This window comes from Pseudoliparis swirei, chromosome 7 (assembly GCF_029220125.1).
Source record: "Pseudoliparis swirei isolate HS2019 ecotype Mariana Trench chromosome 7, NWPU_hadal_v1, whole genome shotgun sequence".
In the NCBI taxonomy this organism is placed as follows: Eukaryota; Metazoa; Chordata; class Actinopteri; order Perciformes; family Liparidae; genus Pseudoliparis; species Pseudoliparis swirei.
The window spans coordinates 27,148,537-27,165,520 of NC_079394.1; the positions used below are offsets into that span (position 1 = coordinate 27,148,537).

At 42.5% G+C, this 16,984-nt stretch overlaps 1 protein-coding gene across 16 annotated transcripts in view; it reads right to left on the bottom strand.

Annotated features, from left to right (window-relative positions):
* aopep (aminopeptidase O (putative)) overlaps nt 1-16,984 on the bottom strand; it is a 79,662-nt gene that overhangs the window by 46,353 nt on the left and 16,325 nt on the right. For all 16 annotated transcript variants that reach the window (XR_008832363.1, XR_008832365.1, XR_008832366.1 and 13 more), the window contains 3 exons: nt 8,442-8,649; nt 7,054-7,160; nt 28-133 (listed from right to left, as the gene is read on the bottom strand). Coding sequence is in view for 12 of the 16 variants with exons in the window: in XM_056419532.1 (XP_056275507.1) it covers nt 28-133; nt 7,054-7,160; nt 8,442-8,649 (421 nt within the window). In the remaining 4 variants the exon portion in view is untranslated. The remainder of the gene's footprint in view (nt 1-27; nt 134-7,053; nt 7,161-8,441; nt 8,650-16,984) is intronic.

The following is a 16,984-nucleotide window of genomic DNA, read 5'->3' on the forward strand; positions in this document are numbered from 1 at the left end:
CCCCTCCTTCCCCCACACGCATCCCACCTTGAGGTAGTGGACTTGCATGAAGGGTTTGTCCGGGTTGAGGGCGTGTTTCACCGCCGAGGGGCCGGCGGACGCAGCGAGCTGACCGGTGTTCTCCGCGTTCGGCCTGCGGGAGGACAGACGGAAAACACACGGCAAGATAAGGCAGGGTAGCAAACGGGTAAAAGGAAGAACAGCAAGAACAGAGCCGGGTGGAGTTAAGATAGGGTGACCAGATTTGAATGTGTGAAAAAGAGGACACTTCGTGGAAAGTAAGGGAGATACCATTTCCAAAACTTGTAAGGGCGTAATAACTAGTTTGTGAAAGACCCAGAGAAACACAAATATCAGACGAAGCAAAAACCCGGACGTTTTTGGAATCTCTGCCGGACACATTTTTTTTAACTAGAATGGGCACTCGGTAGAGCGCATACCTTCGCATGTCACAAGATTGGGCATTGAATTATGAACATTTTGGCATTAGTTGCATGCCAATTGGATCAAAATTGACCGCGCTATGGTAAAAAGAAGATTTTGACATTTTCATGACCTTGACCTTTGACCCGATCGATCCCAAAATCTAATCAAATGGTCCCCAGATAATAACCAAGCATCCCACCAAATTTCATGCGATTCGGTTTAATACTTTTTTAGTTATGCGAGTAACACGCATACAAATAAATAAATGAATAAATAAATAAATGTCGATCAAAATATAACCTTCCGCATTTTCAATGCGAAGGTAAAGAAGACATGTCCGGGGAAAAGAGGACGTCTGGCCACCCTAGTTAAGAGAGCCAACGCATTTTTAGTTACAGGTAAACCACAATTTCTACGGAGCGGTGTCAGCGACACTAAATCCAGCCGCTCAGACGGTCCTCTCTTTGTCAACTTTTCCCCCCCGAGGCGGGCTGGAAATCGAGCCTCAGATTTATACGAGCGTGCTCTCCTGTTTATATGACCTCACAGTGCTGCGCTCTGACTTTACAGCCCGTGACTCACCGAGCGAACATAGAACACTTCCACACGCACACGAAAAGCACGCCTGTCCACCAGACACAAAGGAGGCATGCTCGAGGTTACGCTTTCCCCGTCGCACAGACACAAATCATCCCTTCAACCTAGACCCAAACGCACATAAAGCCGATGAAAGCCAAACAAACGGGGCGCTGACGTGGGACGCCGTGCGATGATAGTTTCAGTTAGGTGGTATCGACCCGCCTGAGCAGATTAACTCAGTGTGCCAATAAGAAGGCCTTGAAGGATCACCTCCTGCCGAGTCGATACGCCCGGCGCCTGGCCCACAAATCAATACACCCTTCATCACTGGCTCGCACTTTTCCACTGGGCCGCTCCATGACAGGGCCAGACACACACACACACACGCGCATAAATACAGAGACCAAAAACCCATATTCGAGGAGCAGGTGTGGGAAAAAAATTGAGGACAGGAGATGGACGGGAATGTTTGGTTCTGAGAGGACACCGACAACTTCTTGAAGTTTTCGGAAATCCATTTCGGAATCATCGTTGTGATGACGCTCGGCGTCTGGACATTACAATAATATGAGCCAGACAGTGGACATATGGATTAACATTAAAATATGTTTGTAAAACACAGCCGCGACCTGCATCGTAACATGAGTATTTTACTTATCCCCACTACATCATTGCCACAATATCTCAATACAATAAGTTTTTTTCAGTTTGTACTTGCCCTCTGTCCGGTCTCTTGCTCGTAGTGCCGCTGTCTCTCTGTCAGCTGATAGGATGAAATTACTTCTTCTTATTTATTTATTTTGACAGCAGGATGTGCTGTATCCCTGGGAACATGTGTGAGACAGATTACACATTTTGACCAATGGATTTATATATATATATATATATATTGTATTTTATTTTGTTTATTGTTGTTTTTTGTTGTTTTATTTTCTTCTTTATTTTATATTAATTTTCTGATTTATTTTGATTTCAATTTAGGATAGGAATTTATAAGCATTTTTTTGCTTCTACCTATACCTTTTCAGTCTTTCTCTTTTGTATATTATATAGGAAATATTGTATTGTATTTGATTTGATTGACTGAATAAAAAATACAAACAAACAAACAATTTCCAGGACTTTTCCATGACTTTAAACCAAATTTCCACGACCAAACTGAAATCTCGGTATAAACATGAACATTTTAGAAAATGTTGCGCATCGAGAGCGTACGCCGGCTTATATTTTGAGCGTCTTTCTTTAAAAAAACATATTAATTATTTCAAACTCGGCGTAAATGAACATGTGATCATAACACATTTCCAGGACTTTTCCAAAACTATTATGATTTAAGTTTTTTCCAGGACTTTTCCAGGCCTGGAAATGACCATTTTAAAATGCCATGACTTTTCCAGGGTTTCCATGACCGTACGAACCCTGGAGAGAGAGAGAGGGACTGGGGCGAGAGACCAAAAACAATGACAGAACTTGTATTTCGAGAGGAGAAAACGTGTCGGTTTCCTGCACCAGAGACACAGCGCCGAGTGGAGAAAATGTTGTTCCATCACTGCCATGCTAGACAAAGGAGGTCCACCCTTCCCGCTTCCCCAGACCAGGGATGTATGGATGTGTAAATCTCTGTCTCTCTTTGTCAGAGATGATTTACTGCAGCTTTAAGAGGAATCGCTGCTCGCTACCTTGGAGAGTCACACAATAGCTCAATGTATTGCAGAATAAACGGCGCTCTTATCTGGCTCGTAGGCCGTGTGTGTGAGAGGGAGGGTGTTTGTCTATGTGGGGGGTGGGGGGGGGAGCCATTCATACACCAGGGTGTGTCCGAGATGGAGAGAGAGACAGAGAAAAAGAGAGAGAGAGGGAGGAAATCAGGAGCTATTACTGACAGAACTTAATGTAAAACGCACACGCACGCACACGCACGCACAGAGAGAGGTTTATGGCTCTCTGTGAGCCATATCCTGGCAAATTACACTGGGTTGACTGTGGAAACCGGATAAGGTAGAGCAGTGCTCCCAGCAGCCCAGTGAATCAGCGGGGAGAATGGCGTCTGGCCCAGGCTGCCCTAAATAGAACTCATCTGAAATGGACAGATAAACACAGGGGGGGGGGTGGTCCATTGTGACCCACTGAACTTGGAAAGGCACAATCTGCCATTCGGCCTTCATGTGTGTGTGTGCTCTTGTGTGCTTATACGGGTGATGTTGAGCATATCTCTTCTATCTGTTCACCCCTTCCTTTCCCTTCACCAGGACCTCTCTGGCATTTCTTGTAACAGACAGAATCGGTTTACTCGAAATGCTAAACAATGGAGCCACACCAGGAACTGGACATACAGGCCGACAAGCCAACATCAAAAAAGTAGCAAGGCCTGTTTCCAACTTTGGAGTAAATCAAGATTTTAAGACACGCTTCCACCAAGCCATCCAGTTCAGACCAGTTCACTCCAGTCCAATCGTTAAAGCCCCATAATGGAGTTTTTCCCTTTTAGCGCCCCCTTCAGTTTTGGAGGTATTTAACGTTTACTTCAGTGTCGTAAATACCCAGTTACGATAGATGCAGCCTCGCATACACTTGTATTGATGACCAGACGAAGTCAGAAACCAAGAAGTGATGTCAACCGATAAGGTAAGAATATTCAAAGATTTTACATAAATATGACTGCAGAGTTTTATTCATTGTGATATCGGAGATGAATGCTAACATAACCAAAAGAATGACACCATTTAGTTTAGATGAAATACCGATCGCGTTTTCAGCCTATATACGTTGTTTTCTAAATGTTTGAATGTGGAGTACGTGTGATCGAATACAATATTGTTGACAACACCAAAAAGCTACATATTCATAATTTACATTGGAACGTGTAATTCATTACAAGAGACTTCGCTTGCTTCGCCCTTATACTGGAGCTGCGAGCGTGGAGTGGCACTATATGACGTTGCGTAATCACTACCAGAAAGCAGGTCGAAGTACATCCGCCCCGGATCGGGCGGCTCCAGAATCCTACATAGCGGAGTTATTTCCCCACAGACCCCCGATGGCGGAGGCGCAAATCGCCATATTAAAAGTCATTGTAGCGGCACAATTTTTTTCAAGCTGTTATTTTAAGGTACAATTGTTGCATAATGTTACGTTAAACACTGGTTATTTTAGCATTTCCATTATCATTATTAAGGCGATCAGCGGAGAATCCGGCCCACATTGAGTTCTATCTGCAGTGGTAACACGGCATTGAGAAGAAGAAAAAAAGAAGTGTAGTCGAGCAGAGGCGTACCATGCTGTGGAAACACGGGTTCAGGTTACATCTGACCTTCGAACGACCCCTGAGTTTAGCTCAGATTGAAGTCTGGGAGATATAGTTGAAAGTACCATCACAATTATAACTAGAACGGGCACTCGGTAGAGCGCATACCTTCGCATATCACAAGATTGGGCATTGAATTATGAACATTTTGGCATTAGTTGCATGCCAATTGGATAAAAATTGACCGCTATGGTAAAAAGAAGATTTTGAACTTTTCATGACCTTGAACTTTTACCCGATCGATCCCAAAATCTAATCAAATGGTCCCCGGATAATAACCAATCATCCCACCAAATTTCATGCGATTCGGTTTAATACTTTTTGAGTTATGCGAGTAACACGCATACAAATACATAAATAAATAAATACACAGCGATCAAAACATAACCTTCCGCATTTTCAATGCAAAGGTAATAACAGTTATGCTGATACAGCACTAATCTATGTTGTGGATATGGCAAACATATGCATATACTAAACACCTGAACACCATCAGCTGTCTATGGTCATCGACTGGATAGGGGTCAGTCATTGGTCAGAGAGAGATAAACATGTGACAACAGAGGCCCCTCCTTGAACTGAGATGGGCTGACCATCTACCTCACTTAGACCATGAGATGCGGTTTGGAAACTCAAGGTCAAGAATGATCGAATACGCTCACCTTACATGAATCCTGATGGTTATGAAAACTTAAACGACCAATTTGCTTCATAACATGAATGTGGATGTCAAATTTGGTTTTGCTTGATCTATAATACAGATCTGGGATTTCTTTTATGGGGAGGTGTGTGTGAATGTGTGTGTGTGTGTGTGGGGGGGGGGTTCCTCTGATTGAATCCAAGTAAATATTCAGTCATTATTCGTTAATTATTGGCAACTCCATACTGAATTGTTTGCTTGCCTGTCGCTGACGGGATGTGCCCTGCAAGAGTCTCGGTTACGTAGCAATTAATTGGATATAATTGAACACTGGCTCTATTTTCCATGTAATTAGTAGCAAATCACATCGTTATTTCTGTGAAACTTTTTTGGAGATGATTTTTCGAAATTGCAAACCCATGAGACCACAATCATTGCGTTTGAGTGAAAGCTGCACCCGACTTCCAAACTGTTTGCAGTCATTACGATAATGTGTGCGCGGGGTCCCTTTATGACTCAACATGCTTTCCCGTTGCTGTAAGAGATGTGGCTCAACAAACGGTGTTTACGTGGGTGGCTTCAGCGATTACGGGCTTTCTTTCTAGACTAATGTTCTTCCATGTAACAATCAGTAAAAATGTAGACACGCATGTGTATGAGCATGCATGAATGTGCATATGTGTGAATGTGTGTGTCATTTGACAATTTTAAGATGTTGCTTTTGTGGTGTTGACTTAACCCCGTCAGGTGCAGAGAAACCTAATCCTGATCCTCCTCATCACCGGCGTGTCCGCCTCATAGGGGAACACCCTGATGAACTGTGAGACACTCTCAAGTCCATGTTCACACACATCTTCTGATTTCAAGATGTACTCTGTCTCACAATACCTGATCCTACCTGGAGGTTTTCAGCATACGAGTATGAAAAGAGTAACCTGTTTCCAAAAAGCAATTTAAAATCCTTTAAAACGCACAAGGACAAAGCTTTAAAGTAAAAGAAATATGCAAAAAATCTCTTCTGCGAACACTGAAGCTTTGTGTTGAGTCAACACATTATTAGGGAAGTGACATAGTTAGAATAGTGCGAAGCAGAAGTGCCACGAAATCAATAACACATTGATTTGCTGTCACGCGTGGATGTTAGTGTGGATGTTAATAGCGCACTATGTTACAAGTGTCATCTCCAGTTAAGGCTTTTTTTTTTTATGTTCAAAGGAAGAGCTCCAAAATGTAAGACACAACGTGAACAATTGCATTTCTCCACCCTTAAACAGTTAACTCCCGGCTGGGGTTTAACACCTGTAATCCCCTGATGACACTGTATAAAACAAACAGGGTGTGGGCCCCACATTGTCAGACTCAGATGAAGAGTGTGTGTGTTTGTGTGTACTTGCCATGCTTGTATGCAAAGCTTTTAAGACATGACAGTTCACCTGGATATAGTTGCCACACCTGCCACACCTGTACCCCTGGAATGCCTCGCGCTCACGTGTGCGCCCGCACGTGCACACGCTAACAGAATATCTCAGCGTGTGTGAAAAGAATCTCAGGCAGTTGCACCGACTGCTGCAGGAAGGCATCGCCTCCGCCGCACGCGTTGAACCCACGGTGGTTTGCTAAGCCGCTCCGGAAATTTAGGACGACTTCAAAACGAACGCTGGGGAACACGGATCGGCAGTCGGCATTTGGGGTTGATTCCTCGTCGGTGTATCGCACTGTGTTCTGCTTCTTGAAGCTGCTGTTTCTCTATTCTCAAGCAGCTGTTTCCTCTGCAGTGGCAACAGCAGTATGTTAACTAGAACGGGCACTCGGTATAGCGCATACCTTCGCCGCAGCCACTTTTCTGGTACCTCTTCATGACCTTGACCTTTGACCCGATCGATCCCAAAATCTAATCAAATGGTCCCCGGATAATAAACAATCATCCCACCAAATTTCATGCGATTCGGTTTAATACTTTTTGAGTTATGCGAATAACACACATACAAATAAATAAATAAATACACCGATCAAAACATAACCTTCCGCATTCTCAGAATGCGAAGGTAATTAACACACACACACACACACACACACACTCTTATCTCATCTCATCTACACTCACCTGAGGATTTGAAGTGCCTCCTCTGAGTTCTGCAACTCATCAGAGAGTCGTCTCCACCTCAGCAGAGCCTTCAGGTCAGACTGCTCCGCTGCCTCTTGTGCGGAGAGCTAAAGGGAGAACATGGAAAGTGATAAGGGGAAAGAATTCAGAGGAGGAAAGAATTAAATATGGTGAATTTCAATCAGCGAGAACAGAAGGAGTCTGATTAAATCAAGAGTCAAATGCACGCTAATATCCCGATACAGCCCCGCCGCTGCCTCCGACACTGTGTTATTGAGTTTGGCTGCAATAACAAGTCGGCTTTAATCTGTCCCTTCAGAGCCAAGCACACATCAAAAAGGTGATATGGTTAACAGTGCAGACGTAAGAAAAACATGTGTGTAACTCGAGACAGTGTGGGAAAGCAAGGGGGAGGATTACATCTGTATCAGACCACCAGCTCTGCAATTAAGCAAATGATTCATAGCAAAGCTTCCCCCTTCACCTTTGTCCTGCTGTTTCCCTCGTTTTTCTGCAGCTATCCTTTATCAACATTATTAAAGGACACAAGTTCCAAACTGTCTGAGTAAGTTAGTTTTTTTTAGGCGGGGACGGTAGTACTTTTACACAACTCTGGTGTGGTTTCAGCTCCTCTTGCATTTTTCTCTAGGTCAGGGGATTTGGGTTTGGCTGTTTGTTTTGTGGGTGACCCAGAAAATTCGTAACTCTTTTGTTTTGTTTGGCAAACATCTCTGACCTTAACGTTTCTCGTTTGTGCTTTTCTTTTTTTACATCGGGGATTGGCATTGGATTGGTGTTCTTATTAATTGTCTCCGTGTGTGCTTGACACATGTGTTTACAACAGCATTGCAATGGCAACCCTACTCCGACCACAGCAGGAACTCCCTCAAGATGTCCAAGGCAAAAACGGTTGGCTCAGCCGGTGTATCTGAAAGCTCTCGTTGCTCTCGGTCACGTTGTTACCTTCGCATTGAAAATGCGGAAGGTTATGTTTTGATTGCCGTGTATTTATTTATTTGTATGCGTGTTACTCGCATAACTCAAAAAGTATTAAACCGAATCGCATGAAATTTGGTGGGATGATCGGTTATTATCCGGGGACCATTTGATTAGATTTTGGGATCGATCGGGTGAAAGGTCAAGGTCAAGGTCATGAAAAGGTCAAAATCTTCTTTTTACCACAGGGCGGTCAATTTTTATCCAATTGGCATGCAACTAATGCCAAAATGTGTTCATAATTCAATGCCCAATCTTGTCATATGCGAAGGTATGCGCTCTACCGAGTGCCCGTTATAGTTCTTCCTGGGGTGACGGGCTGAAAAAGGCCACCGTCGAGTTACTTTAGTAAAATAGCTGCTGTGACTCTTCGGGCGTTGGTTGTACTGTACTTGTTGTGCTTGGGCCCAGATAATGTCCTCCAGGTAGGTGGCGAAGCCCTCGCTGATCCATTCTTCGGTCCAGTCTCTGGCTCCGATCACCAGGCCGAACCAGGAGTGGGCGATCTCGTGGCAGATCCTGGACCCGCACAGACTCGGGTCGTTCTCTCCAGAACCGAGACCGCACAGCACGCTCTGGGACAGGAACGTGATATGGGGGCTGGGCAAGATAAATGACAGAAATACAGAATGAATGAGGGAGATAAAGCCAGGAATAAATTATGAAAGGGGGGGGGGGGAAAGAATGAGAAATGAGTGAGGCAGTGAGGAATGGAAAGGGAACACGGATTAGAAGGAGAATAAAAATGCTTTTAGAATCAAGGAGGTGAAGGTAATGAGAGAACATATTTTTTTGAGGGGACAACAAGAGGTTACTGAGAAGAGAAACGATGACCACCCTTCAAAAAGATGCAAGAGTTACTGAAGTAAGGATCCACACCTATGATTACATTTGGCCTGAACAAGCCATGTACGCTAAGTGTAATCAACATGCGTGCGTTCTAATGAGTATGGGAGTCACTCAACGCCCATCCCTTTAACCTTCTTCCACATTATTATTGTTATTAGCAAAGACCAGCTTACTCACCAGATGTGTTTGGCAAATCTAACTACCCTGTAAAAACTTCAAGCAAGAACATTATGTTCCCTCGACTAACAATGGGTACAACTAAATACATTACATTAGACAATTCTGGGAGGTTTTGGCCAAATGTTAACAATCCATTAAGGAACACATCCTCTTTCGCTTAGTTTCTGAACAGGACACATTTTAGCTTTAAAGAGGATATACACGTCTAGATTTAATTTAATTTTTTACAATAAAAGAAAATTGTTAACCGAAGCCATCCACTTTCAAGATATTTATGGAGATGAAAATGAAAGGGTTGATATAAGACAATATAATGAAAATGTTAAACCTCTTATCGACTGAATTATTGACTTTAATAACTGACAGATTTATTGACAACTTAAATTTATTTTGTTGCTCTCTTCTCACAAAGCAATCAAACTTATAGTAATCATGTTTTTTAAGATAATGTAAAAATGATCTGAATATATAATAATACTAAAATATACACAAAGAATCATACTAACAGTGCCTGTGAATGTGTGTGTTTCTTACTCAACAACAATTCAAAAGCCTCTTTCAACTTTTCAGCAAATATCAGAATAAATCAGTTTATTGAAGAAGAGAAAGACCAAGACTGTAACAGCTACATTCATGGTTGCAAATTTGAGATGGTAAAAAGAATGACATATAGAAAACGGTTTCCCTTAATGTTAGATGTCGTGTTAAAAAAGGTTGAAGTTAAGAATTTGGTTTTATCTTCAACTTTTCTCCTTAATTAAAGAAGTAACTTTTAGATATGACAGGGGTCTGGAAAGTTTCTTTCACTGCACGTGATTGCTGCCAGAACACTGAGCCGCTGAAATAGAATTGGCCCCGGCCCACATCGCATTCAGATGGGTATCTAGGGTACAGTTTGTTGGTCAAATTATAGTGTAGTCAACGGTTTTGAAGAAATTCTGCAACGTGTCGGATGTTTTTCTTCAATTGGACCATTAAAAAAATTCAACGGGTGAAATATTTTAGATTCTATCAGCTTTTGTTCACAAGACCTAAATCCGCAAAAATTCCCCGAGTAGACTAGGAAGTCCACGGCCATGCTCGCGAGTCTGTGACATCATCATACGTGCACGGTCACAATGTCAACGCTGACATGCTGAGAGAAGCAGGGCGCCCCACCAAACCCACTCAGTACACAACTGAACTGGGTAGAGCCATGTCCTAGAAAACACAAGCAGCAGACACCCTGTCCGACGCATCACCCTGGTCACCGAGGAGCATGGGAACATGTCGGAGTAGCCGTGAGGGTAAACAAGGAGCGGATCCGGAGCTGCGGTTCATTCTCGTCGTGGCAAACATCCGAAAGCGATGCGCCTGCGGTCGGTTTTTGAATCTTTGCGGCGTTTCGCAGGCTGTTGGCACTCGAAGCAGGTGCACAAATATCCATCCCATCAATGAGGGCAGGACATGACGGGCACTTACGAGGTTCTTCAAGCTGGGACTCCAACACTCACTGCTCTACCCAAGTTTGAAGCACTTCCTCATTACCTTATGGTTATGTTTTGATCGCCGTGTATTTATTTATTTATTTGTATGCGTGTTATTCGCAGAACTCAAAAAGTATGGAACCGAATCGCATGAAATTTGGTGGGATGATTGTTTATTATCCGGGGACCATTTGATTAGATTTTGGGATCGATCGGGTCAAAGGTCATGAACAGGTCAAATCTTCTTGAATCACATGGAATTTGGTGGGATGATTGGTTATTATCCAGGGACCATTTGATTAGATTTTGGGATCAATCGGGTCAAAGGTCAAGGTCAAGGTCATGGAAAGGTCAACATCTTTTTTTTTACCATAGCACGATACATTTTTGTCCAATTGGCATGCAACTAATGCCAAAATGTTCATAATTCAATGCCCAATCTTGTGATATGCGAAGGTATGCGCTCTACCGAGTGCCCGTTCTAGTTACATTTGTGATGATATACAGGACTGTCTCAGAAAATTAGAATATTGTGATAAAGTTCTTTATTTTCTGTAATGCAATCAAAAAAACAAAAATGTCATGCATTCTGGATTCATTACAAATCAACTGAAATATTGCAAGCCTTTTATTCTTTTAATATTGCTGATTATTTTTTACAGCTTAAGAAAACTCTAAAATCCTATCTCATAAAATTTTAATATTTCCTCAGACCAAGTAAGATTTATAACAGCTGAGTGTTTGTCAAGGCTCAGGAAACCCTTGCAGGTGTTTCGAGTTAATTAGACAATTCAAGTGATTTGTTTAATACCCTACTAGTATACTTTTTCATGATATTCTAATATTTAGAGATAGGATATTTGAGTTTTCTTAAGCTGTAAGCCATAATCAGCAATATTAAAAGAATAAAAGGCTTGCAATATTTCAGTTGATTTGTAATGAATCCAGAATGCATGACATTTTGACAGAAAATAAAGAACTTCATCACAATATTCTAATTTTCTGAGACAGTCCTGTACATACTCCGTCTGAAACGATGTAGAGACTCTAGACTCTAGTGTAGAGTGCGCCCTGAGGGTCTTCGGGCTGACTGTGCATGAGAGGCTCAGAGGTGCTAATGAATGGTCTCTCTCTCTCTCCTGGCCCATAAAACAACATTGTCTAGAGTTCCCCTCGCACTCTCTAGTCTAGATCTTAAGTGTCCAGGCCACTATTGACCCGACAATGGTGGGAGAATTTATGGCGAACTGCGAGGATGTTTCAAAGGGTCATACCACCCGACGACTGTGTCAAACATGTTGAAGATTCCTCTGCGTTGCAGAAGAAAGGTTTTTATCTCTCCGTTTCCCTTCATTCTAGTTTGTATAGCATCTTCGGTATGTCAACGACATGCGAACATCGTGTCGTAATAAAACCACACAATGCGGTGTTCGGGTCTAAAAGTCATAAAGAACGGTTCTGCTTCCCGACACGGCGACAACCACTTCACCATGAGCTGTTCTCGTCAAGGAACGATGAGAATCTTAAAAACAGCAGATGACAGAGGAGTTATTACCTTCGCATTGAAAATGCGGAAGGTAATGTTTTGATCGCCGTGTATTTGTATGTGTTATTCGCATAAGTCAAAAAGTATTAAACCGAATCGCATGACATTTGGTGGGATGATTGATTATTATCCGGGGACCATTTGATTAGATTTTGGGATCGATTGGGTCAAAGGTCAAGGTCAAGGTCATGAAAAGGTCAACATCTTATTTTTAGCATTTTTTACCATTTATTTTTACCATCAATTTCTATCCAATTGGCATGCAACTAATGCCAAAATGTTCATAATTCAATGCCCAATCTTGTGATATGCAAAGGTATGCGCTCTACCGAGTGCCCGTTCTAGTTGTTAATTATGAAGGAGAACAGTGAGTTCAGGCTTGCTCCGGGTCTGCCGTACAGTCAATTTCTGAGGAAAACTAAATTGGACATCTGAGCAACACAATGCTCTGTATTTCCCTGAGGATTGCATTATCAGATAGAAGGCAGGCCGTTAGCTTTAGGTACTTAGGAACATGTCAACACCATACAAAAGGGTCTTATGGGCATCATTTCCACGACAGCGTCTCCAAACCTAATCCTGTGTTTTTTTCCTGATTACACAAACAAAAGATCTCACTGGAGCAGGGGATGCTAACATTAGCCTTATGAGTTTCTTTGTAGCCTAATCTTATTCCCCCACGAATGGATAAGCGCGCCTTTGTTGTCAGTTCCAGCAGTGCGTTATATGCGTGCGTCTGTGTGCGCGAGTGAGCGTGAAACACAAAGACAGCCTTTCAGAGACGGCGCTCGCACACGCTCCGCTGAGGGATGCGGAATCCATCACGACGGTGATAAATAGTGTCATCCCACCCGGGTGAGGGGGGGATAAACAACGGCATCTTTCACATCCACCGATACACTGAATGACATGAGTTGACATCGGGGACCTGTCATCATGCATGGAAACACATATGTGCATATGCAGCACTTGCACATATGGATACACCTTTCTTCTCCACTGCAGGTCTGACTCTGTATGGGGAGGAATGTTTGCGTCTTTGCCGATTTGAAATGAGGTATTAGACATTAATCTGGGAACAAATACTTCAAAATTACAAATGCAAATGTAACTCACAAAACAAACGATTCACTGAAGCTCCGGATTGCACAAATAACTAGAACGGGCACTTGGTAGAGCGCATACCTTCGCATATCACACGATTGGGCATTGAATTATGAACATTTTGGCATTAGTTGCATGCCAATTGGATAGAAATTGACAGCGCTATGGCAAAAAGAAGATTTCGACCTTTTCATGACCTTGGCCTTTGACCCGATCGATCCCAAAATCTAATCAAATGGTCCCCGGATAATAACTAATCATACCACCAAATTACATGCGATTCGGTTTAATACTTTTTGACTTATGCGAATAACACGCACGCATACAAATACACGGCGATCAAAACATAACTTTCCGCATTTTCAATGCGAAGGTAATTACAATCAAACAAGCATTAAGAGATAGTACTGCGCCTTTAAAAAACTGTGTACTCACATGATACTCATACGACGTCTTTGCATCCCACAGCGGTGAGTAAAACATTTCCGTGAACATTTCAGATTATTCTTTTTTGCTGTTTGAGAGGTGATAAAAAGAATGACACCAGGGTTATTCATTATTTCTAGATGCCAGATTGGATGTTTGATATGAATTTTCCCACTGACATCTCAGAGTAAAGTAACTAATGTGAGTTGTTCCTGTCACATGTCTGTGTTTGATGCTTGTAATCTCCGTCTGCCCTTCGGGTGTAATAAAGACGTACTCTCTACTCCTCCTTGCTGAGCGCTGTTCTTATGAACAATGCATGAAAGAAACTGAATCGCAATATCTGAATCCTTATCCAATATCTAATTGGATGCCAAACATGAATTGTGATCTCAGCCGTCAATTATATCTCTTCTTCTTGACTTCGCTCATGTGGTTTGTCTTGAGGCTCTGATAAAAAATTAAAAAATACGCATGAATATGCTCAGAAACTCACACAATGCATGAGAACACTCGACACCTGCACATGTAAAAGTTTATAAACGGCGCGATGAATTTATATCCAGAGGGCGATAAACAAAAGTGATCACGACGAGAGGCCGTCTGCATTTAGCAGCACAGACATTTGACCTTCGGTGACCTTTCTGATGGAGGTACATCATCGGGTCCACGCGCACAAAATGAAATAGTCATTAAAGCCCTCCCGTGCTTTCTCACGGGACAACTCACGACTCTGAGGCACCCAGGGTGACTTGGCCTTGAATTTCAGGAGGTGAGAGTCAGGGCAAGTCTTCAATTTGGTGCGACACAGATTGCAATACTGTTTCGCTCCTCCATCTCTCCATCCATTATTCATCCCTCCATCCATCGTTCTTGGCTGGAGGCCATTTTTTTCCCCGACGGGACACTTCCATGCATAATGCAGCAGGGGCCCTATCATAGTCCTGTAATTGACATCTCTAGCATAGCTAAGCTCATAGCCGGGACACCAGTAAAACAGCCCCACGAGACATTGGGAGGGGGAAAAAAGATGATGGGAGCTGAGTTTGCACTGTATGTGTAAATGAGCGGGTGCAAGAAACCAGTAAAGAAGGAGGCAAACTTCAACGACGTAGATATAAATATTCTGGAAAAATAGGAGTACACAGATGAAGTGAATGAAGAGATTATCTTGTAGATACTTAAAGTTCTATTGCTGAAAAAAATACATTTTAGCCTTTTTCTTGAAGTAAATATATATGGGTCGAAATTGACCCTAACACCATAGATGTTACTATAGTTAATAATATTAAAATAAATAAATAAATAAAACAAATTTATTTCAGAGATGTGTTCTAATACCCCTCAGTAATAGTCAGGTAACACAACAACCCTTTATTTATTTATATGATTCTCTTGAGGTTCATTTTACCATTTTTAAAATTGAAATATGGTATACTGACAAAGAAAAGGCCCAGAGGCCCACACCAAAAATATTAAAACCAATATTTTCATGGATAAGGAAGCCTAACAAGGTAACCAAGAGATGAGAAACAAATTGGATGATAGATAATTGCTGTTAGTGTATTTTACAGCTGATTTAAGACACGGGTCAAAACCGACCCGTTAACATAAGAGATGGTAACGGAAAGCTAACACGGGAGGACGGTTAAGGAGAAAGAGAGAGGAGAGAGAGAATCCTCCGTGCTGTCGCTCTGTGTGACAGACGCCGTGACGGCTTCACACGCCGTTTGTTTGCATGTTTTCTGCATAGCGATGCAGCTATGGGCGCACTCTTTAATGACAGACAGGTGAGGAGATAGACAAAAGCCACACAAGAGATAACAAACACACGAGCATCTTTGCCTATCCTTGTTCTTTTGTGTTCGGGCTAAAGGTCGGACGATGTCAGCGTACGGAAAGACGCTTTGTCTCTGAGTCGGTGGGCTATTTTAGACACAGGGGCCTATTTGGCCAAACTCCTACCAGCCTCCGCTCCTTTTTCACAAGTCTGACTTCAAATGTCTGGCATTCCAGGCTGGCTGCAGATCAGCTCTCTGCACCCAGACGGGGCCCCGCGGGGGCCAGGCCAAATGCCACTCCATGTAGGGCCTGCTCATATGAACAGGGGCCTCCCCCCAGAGCCTGAAAATAAAATGGCAGAGAAGATATTCGAGGTCATCGAGAAACAAGGAGGCATCTCCGCTGCTCACGTCTTGAGTAGAGGAGGCGTGTAACAAATGAACGGGACGGTTTCAAGGTTAGAGCGAATGTTCTAGTTGTAGTCAAGTGCTTAATCTTAAAAGCCCATTCATGCATACATCTAAGCAGGTCACATTTGTATCACACTGAAGGGATCATGTGGGTCATAGCCTGATGAGGTCAAGAACGCCTGCGTACACACACACACACACTTTCAGCAAATCTACTTTGAATCCGTATCAGCTGGGAAGTGATAGCAGATGTCTGATCTATCTGATCTCTTAACAGTAAAACAATCCACAGTGCAGTTTGTTCCATGTTCAGGGCCCAACAACCGATGTCACACCAGAGGAATGTTCTTGAGTGTGTGTGTGTGTGTGTGGGAGCATAGATTTAAAACAACGTGGTCACGTATTTGTATATTAAGTTAAAGAGTATGGAGGCATCTTTTAAATCACTTCTTAAAACCCATTTTTATAGAACAGCTTTTAAGTGATCTAGTCCTTTTATGCAGAACTTTGGTTCCCCTCATTTAGTTTGTCTGTTTTTAATTTATTTGGTTTTTAATTTATTTATATTTTATTTTCCATTTTATTTTAATATATACTTTTAAATGTAATATTGGTTTCTTGCTATTCCACTTGTTTTGCTTTGACTCTCACTTTGTAAACATTGTTTTTAAAGGTGCTATATAAATAAAGTTATTATTATTATTATTATCTGTAATACACAAATATGCTGCACAAAATGCATTCTTCTCCTAAAACACTGCTGGTTCTGAGGTGTTGGCATTTCAAATCGGATGCGTGCCGCGCGCCACAGGACCATCAATTGAAGCCCGTCAATTATCGCTTTCGGGGCTTTTGGACCTTGCGGTTGCGCTAATGCAGAGCAGTGCGAGCCACAACGAGCCGCCGTCAATCCGCCTCGGCCAGGTGTTGACGTGACGTTGACGTGACATAACGCACATTCCTGGATCGCTGCAGCTATTTCCATGCAAACCCCGTCAGTCATCATACAGCACTCAGAACAATCTCTTGGTTTCTACTTCCGTCTCATTGAAGCAGACGGGACAAATGTATTTCACAGGACTAAAATTTGAGAGTAATAAATAGACAATGTGTCTCTTTTATATAAAACGAGGGAGCGAGGCGGGACGGAGATGTAAAGCGAGACCGCTCGG